Source organism: Lactuca sativa, chromosome 5 (genome assembly GCF_002870075.4).
Source record: "Lactuca sativa cultivar Salinas chromosome 5, Lsat_Salinas_v11, whole genome shotgun sequence".
Classification (NCBI taxonomy): domain Eukaryota; kingdom Viridiplantae; phylum Streptophyta; class Magnoliopsida; order Asterales; family Asteraceae; genus Lactuca; species Lactuca sativa.
The window spans coordinates 314,593,385-314,600,312 of NC_056627.2; the positions used below are offsets into that span (position 1 = coordinate 314,593,385).

The 6,928-nt window shown below is 35.0% G+C and overlaps 1 protein-coding gene across 1 annotated transcript; it reads left to right on the forward strand.

Annotated features, from left to right (window-relative positions):
• The first annotated feature begins 2,415 nt into the window (after nucleotides 1-2,415).
• Nucleotides 2,416-3,283, forward strand: LOC111887955 (RING-H2 finger protein ATL74). Its single transcript, XM_023884088.3, has one exon. It carries the CDS (start codon nucleotides 2,456-2,458, stop codon nucleotides 2,963-2,965), a length of 510 nt encoding a protein of 169 aa, XP_023739856.1. The 5' UTR covers nucleotides 2,416-2,455; the 3' UTR covers nucleotides 2,966-3,283.
• The last annotated feature ends 3,645 nt before the right edge of the window (nucleotides 3,284-6,928 follow it).

The following is a 6,928-nucleotide window of genomic DNA, read 5'->3' on the forward strand; positions in this document are numbered from 1 at the left end:
AAAAAAAAAAGAGGGGTTGATGGGATGCTTTTTAGAAAGGTATGATGACATTTAACAAATTGAGCATAAGATATAAACCTTTGTTTTGTTTTCTGTTATAATGTGTTCTACCATGTCTGTTTTCTCTATTTTCAGGGAAGAGTTGTCATCAATGGGAAAACTGTTATTGCAATGGTAGAAAGTGATTTTTTGTGTTGATAATTTAACATGGACTGTCCTGTCTAAGAATTGTAATTATATGATTACATGTAATTTTTGATGTTACAAGAATGAGTAAAAGTAAACAAGTTTTGGATTTATCATATTGTAGATACTTTTAATACAAGACAAAATACATGTTTAGTAGGTATAAAATGCTAAAAAAGTATGAATAAAATAGACGGGTAAAGAGCTTGAATTGCAACCACAAAAATTTTACAACTCTTAGTATACGGTGTGCATATAATCACACATTCTTGGATATTATTAGGCATCACAGCTACATCTTCCGTTCATATTGGTTCAGACAATACATCTGCATCTTCTACTTTAAAGAGGTTGTTCATAGAACTGCTCAATATTCCTTTGCTGGAAACGAAACCATTGAAGGATTTGATGGAAAAGATGCAAATAAAACATGGTTAGAAATCAACACAGTGTAAGATCTTCTTCCACTAATATTTCTGTCGACACTGTAGTCATTTTCTTTGTTTTGATTACTTTATTAACTAAATTTTATTGTGAAGGAATACAATATCTATTAAGCAATTCCATGATGTCAGTCTTTGACTAGTCCAGACTATGAGGTGATGGATACACTACATTTTTTCTTAGTTGGATCAATCCTTGTGATCAATGGTCTTTGGCTCGGAGGTTGCTCAACATGCTTAATATGTCTTTTATTACAATTATGGAACTGGACAAGTGAAATGCCTCCGATATGATTTGGAATGGAGGTTTAGTATGTTTATGGACGATTATACCCTTATAACTCAAGTTTTCCTCCTTTTTTAGTCAAGGCCTATCAGTACTCAAGTTTTTCCCTACTTATGCACTTTAGTGTCTTGCTGGAGCTGGAATATTGATTTGTTCGGTACCCTATGGATTAGATAATTGTCACATATTTTAAGATCTTTGTTGTCCCTTATTCTTTGTTTTGTGATTCCTGTGTTGGAGAATGTAACGTTAAGATTTATGGTAGTCTATTGAAAGTTGTCTTACAATATGAATGGTATGATATGGGTAATTGTGTTGCAATTAGACGATTTTACCTCTAAATCCCCTTTACGAGGTTCATTATTATTGGTAATGTTTTATTTTATTTCCCTGTAATTTTTTTTGTTTTGTTTTAATGGAGGAGTCTTCTTGAATTTTATTTATTGTAGGATTCATCACATATTATGTTTTAATAAAATGATTTACTTTAAATAGAGATATTTGATATTTGTTGAATGCTAGAAATGAAAAACATTAAATTAGTTTCTAAATGATTAAGTAGTGGTTGTTATCATATAAAATATGGTTCTTGTATACTTGAACATAGTCCATCACGTACATATTTCTTTAAATATTTTTTTGTAATTCCCAAATATATTCAGAGTTCTAAATAACGTTAGACGTGATTTAGCGGCAAAATCAACCCTCAAGTTTTTACGAGACGTGATGAGCCATGTCATTTATAAGGCGTGACTTAAAGGAATAATTTTATATATAATTGATATTTTTATATATATTTTGTACTATTATTCATAAGTATATATATATAACCATGACTATGACAAACTTTTTAAAACCTTGAATATATCGATATAAAAATTACTATGTATTTCCTTTTCAAATATTAAGCTTATCTTATATTAATTAAAATTTGAAATCAATTCCTTTTCTTTGAATATATGCATGTTAACCAAAACCACTTGGTGTGTGCTTAACCACTCCTAGCGACATCAATCATAAGAAACCCAAACCTACCCTCCCAATTTTCACCAATGGTTGTTGAACGACACCCCCGAAACCCTAACCGATTCACTTACTTGCAGGAAATTATATTTGATAGTATATTTAAACTTAGTTAAATGTTATTATTTTTAAATTATACATGAAAGATTTAGTATCTGTTTAGACCATGTGGATGAACAATACTGCATTACAAAATTAACGGATACTAATTAAAGTCTTAAATCTTAATTTACAACGATCCAAAAGTGAACTTCGGAAGTTTCACGCGCCTTATTAATATTTTGACTTTAGAGGTCACTTGTTACTCTCAAATCATACAGATAAAACATTAAATAAACATGAAATGGAAACATTAAACAAATTCACAAAGGATTAAATGAATTAGTTATTATTAGGTAACCAAAACCTTCGTCATCATCTCCTTATATACATACATATATACAGAACACCATCTTCAAGCTTATAAACCTATTTCTCTCCCTCTCTAACCAGATTTAAAAAACTGATAATAATAATCATGGTTTGGTCAAATCGCCGCCTTCTTTTGACAGAGACCCCACTGATCAGTGGAGACGATACAGATGATTCTTCCCACTCAGAGGAAACAAATTTCGATTCAGACATGGTAGTCATGCTGGTCGCCTTGTTATGTGCGCTAGTGGCTGCACTCCTATTAAATTCAGTAGTACATCTATATCTTCGACGTAGACGTGAGTCCATAGAGGCGGCAACAAATTTACAAACTTCTGGGCTTGCAAAACAAGCAATAAAGAAAATTCCGGTGGCAAGGTTCAGGAAGCGAAGAGGTGGTTCAGCCACTGAATGCTCGATTTGTCTTGGAGATTTTGTAAATGGAGAGAAGGTGAGAGTGTTGCCGGAATGTAACCATGAGTTTCATGTCAAGTGTGTAGATAAGTGGCTAAACGAACATGCATCATGCCCAAACTGCAGGCGGTCTCTTATTCCACTTAAGGTTGTTGATGGCGTAGACCAGGCACCCGTTAGGGCTGAGCAAGGTGGCATGTAGGCATGGTTTTTGAAGTTTGATCAAGGAAACTCCGAGATCTTTGGTTAGGTGTATTTCAAGTGAAACCATTTGTAAATATAGCTTGCAATATAGACCAACCAATTCAACTTCCAAAGCAAACTTAAGTAACTTGTATTTGATCACTACTTTTATAGAACAGTTTTTCCAAATCAAACCTAATTTTAATGCAGGACTTAGAGTCTTTGTCCTCTTAAATTGGAGGACAGGGTTCTAATCTTATGTTCCATGTAGGTGAATCTTAATATCTTGATGATATTAACTTTTAACTACTAACTACTGTTAAAAAAATAAATATAAATAAACTTATTATTTTGGTGTTTTAATTTGTTTAAATCTAATTTCTTTTCTCCAAAATTTCTCATATTTTTACCAACTTTTTCGTTTTTTGGCTTATTTATCTGGTTTGCAGGTAATTCAAAACACATCTCGTATGATCTAGTTTATATTAATAAATCATCATTTAAAAGGTTTTGAAAAACCATTTACGTCATTCACAGTAAATCCCAAGCTTTTTAACAAGCAAAATAGGTTGTTAACTGTCCATACGAGGGATATAGTAATAAACAAAAGAGATTAACTACAATACAAAGCCTGTCCTATTTCAAAGATGCATGGTCTACTAAAAGTCATGCCAATTTCATTGTCAAAAATAAGCACTACAAGACTCCTTTTAACATTTGAGAAGCCTAAAGAGTAATAATGTGGTCAGATATTATAAGAGTAATACATAAATAACAGACACAAGATTTATATGTAAAGTAATAACCCCAAATTTAATTCAAAACTTCTTTAAAATTGAAAAAACTCCATTTTGGCAAAAAAAAAAATGCGAAAGGTAAACACAATATTATAGCATGATAGACATCACGAAAAGCATCATAGAGACACCATTGTATAACTATGCAATGTATGATATGTAATTAGAACCCAAACCCCTGAATCCTTTAAGCTTACAAAGTCAACGTACATCGTCTCTTAAGAGACTCCTAAGCAGGGCCGGCCCAATGGTATTTCATGCCCTGGCGAAAAAATATAATAATGCCCTATTTTTAGAGGGTTATCAAATTTAAATCTTTACAAGAAAAATAATTTAAAAGGCATCAATATAACACAACCTTTTTGTGACAACCCAAGTTGTTCCGTTACATTTCCTCGTTACCGTTAACGGAATATTCCAGTTTATAAAAGTTCCGTTAATTAGAGGTCGTCAATTTAATAAACATCCTAAATGTTTCATTTATTTATGTCGTTAAGTCGTGATATAAGAAAATAAAAACTTGTATTATACATTTCCATTTAGTTGGAAAAGTTAGTTTTTATTATTACGACCACTAAATCGGGTGCGACCAAAAGCCCCGTATAACGATAGTATCGGGTAGAATTCCACTGAGCTCCAACTCCCACCCATATATAAGGGGGAGTAAACTCCATTTGGAGACTTTTTTACCCTCTCTCTCTATACTCTCTCTCTAGACTCGTTTTCGCCCCGAATCCGCAACCAAACGCTTCCAAATCGTAAGTCCGCTTACCCTAGCTTATTCTAAACATTATGATTTGTGTTTATAGCCCAAAAATCGGACTTAGAAGCTATGGAAGAGGATTTTACGGCCTAAGCTCCTCCTTAGGCCGTAAACACCTTAAATGAGGCCAAAAAGACCCTAAATTGTCCCTAAAAGCTTGGAAATAAATTGAGGATTTAGCCTAGGAGTGTTTGATCAATTAAAACAATCAATATAGGGCATAAAAGAGAGTTTACGGCCCAAGCACATGCTTAGGCCATAAACCCCTCTAAACCATGCCAAAATGCCCCAAAAACACTCCCAAACCACCCTTAGGCTTAAGACATAATTAAAGGACTTGCTAATTCGGGTTTAGATCATTTAAACTCAATAAAATGAAGGGGTAAAGGGAGATTACGGCCCAGACATGTGTCAAGGCCGTAAACACCCCTAAACATGCCCAAATGATAGTTTTAATTCCCCCAAATGGCCTCACACTTCATTATAAATTACTAGCAAGGTATTAGGGGCTTGAAACTTCAATAAACTCAAAGAATGAGAGTTTACGGCCGTAAACTCCCTTAGGAGTTGTCATTGGGCCGTAAACTCCCTAATGAAGCCCTTAAAGACCTTAAACTCACTCAGGCCTTTTGGTTTTGGACTTAGAAAAATTCCACTAACAAGATAGAGCCTTAAAACACCAAAAGAAAGTGTGTATAGGAGCTTACAGCCGTAAGCTCCCTTGCTTAGGGCCGTAAACTCCTCAAAGGGGCCATTTAATGCTTTAAACCCATTCACACATTTGATATTTGAGCCTAGCATAAATCTACAATTGATATGAGACACTTTAGCACACTAGAACCCTTCACCATGAGTTTACGGCCGTAAACTCATGGTAAGATGTCCCTGGGCCGTAAACTAAGCTTTGGGAGTTTACTCTCGGAGAGTAAACTCTATTCCTAAGCCATACACACCTTTAGACGCTACCCAGGACACCCAAACACTTATCCAAAGTGTTTTCCACTCCTTTGAGCGTGTATACTTGTTTAATTAGTATTAAATATACTAATTGTATGTGAACATATGTTATCATATGTTAAATAGGTCATTGAGTGTGTTCGAGTCTTTACGTGACACCGAACGCCCAAACGGCACCTTCGTCGGACCTACTTACACCAGGTGAGTTCATACCCCTGAATGAACCTTTCAATGTTTTTACATGTTTTATAGGGGGGAATACAAGTTAAACATGCCAGTTATCATATCAATCACATGTGATTGATAACCCGCATGCTCAAGGTTTTACCACTGTACACTGTTTTTACCGAGTAGGATGATATAAATGGTTTTCAAGAAGGTTTTCACTTGTTCAAAGCTCTTACTTATACTGTTTTTATCAAAGTTCATTTCAAACTGGGTTATGAAAAGTTTCCAAGGAATTTATAAAGTTTTTCAAACTTATTTTACCAAAGAATACCAAATGTGATTTTCCCTAAGTATAAAGGTTTTTCCCAAGGCTTTCATCGAAGTTCTCTTTCACGACGTATACTTTTACTTGTTAGTTACTGCTGCTTCGCTTTTACTTATTTTATACTCCTACTTGGTAACGCTTTCACTTCTTGAAGCGCTTATACCTGTTATTGCCTCTATTTCACTTATACTGGTAGTCACTTATACCGATAGACACTCTTACTTCACCAGTTGTCGCTTCTACTTCCCTTATACTTGATAACGTTTTCACTTCGTGATACACTTATACTTGGTACACTTATACTTCGCGATTCGATTATCCCACTCTGTACACTTATACTTCACGATTCAATTATCCCACTCTGTACGCTTATACTTCACGACTCGGATATTTCACTGTACGCTTATACTTCACAAGTCGGTTATTCCACACTGTACACTTATACTTTACGATATGATTCCACTTGATACACACTCAAGCGCAGTTAGATGTATGTCTGTGCTTGTATAGATGCATATAAATAATGATTGAAGGACTTAGGAAGGCTTGTCCGCCCTATTTCCTTTTCTTCGTTGAGATGTGGTCTGGTGGGATCGGATGTCCATCCGAAGGTCGTTTGATTCATTAGTTATATATTGTGTACACAAGCATAGACATATGGGTTTACTTCAGTCAGTTCAGTTATGAGTCTCTACCTCTAGTTCAGCACTTACATTAGAAACCCACTATTTGGAAGTCTCTACCCACTATTTGGGATGCATCTTCAGGACACGACCTTCTCCGTCGTCTAGTTGGTAACCAGAGTCTCCTGTAGGGAGAGCGGACATTGTGTGTATAGATCTATACGGGATTGACACCCCCGCACCTAGACTGCTAGCTACAGTCCCGGCCTACCAAGCCAACAGATGACAAATGTCATATTTTAGACGCTTGTAGGGCGTCTGGTACTCTAGTCAGTATGGTTACGAGTAT

Excerpts from the sequence above, each read along its gene's own strand:
- LOC111887955 (XM_023884088.3), top strand. The coding sequence starts at position 2,456 with ATGGTTTGGTCAAATCGCCGCCTTCTTTTGACAGAGACCCCACTGATC.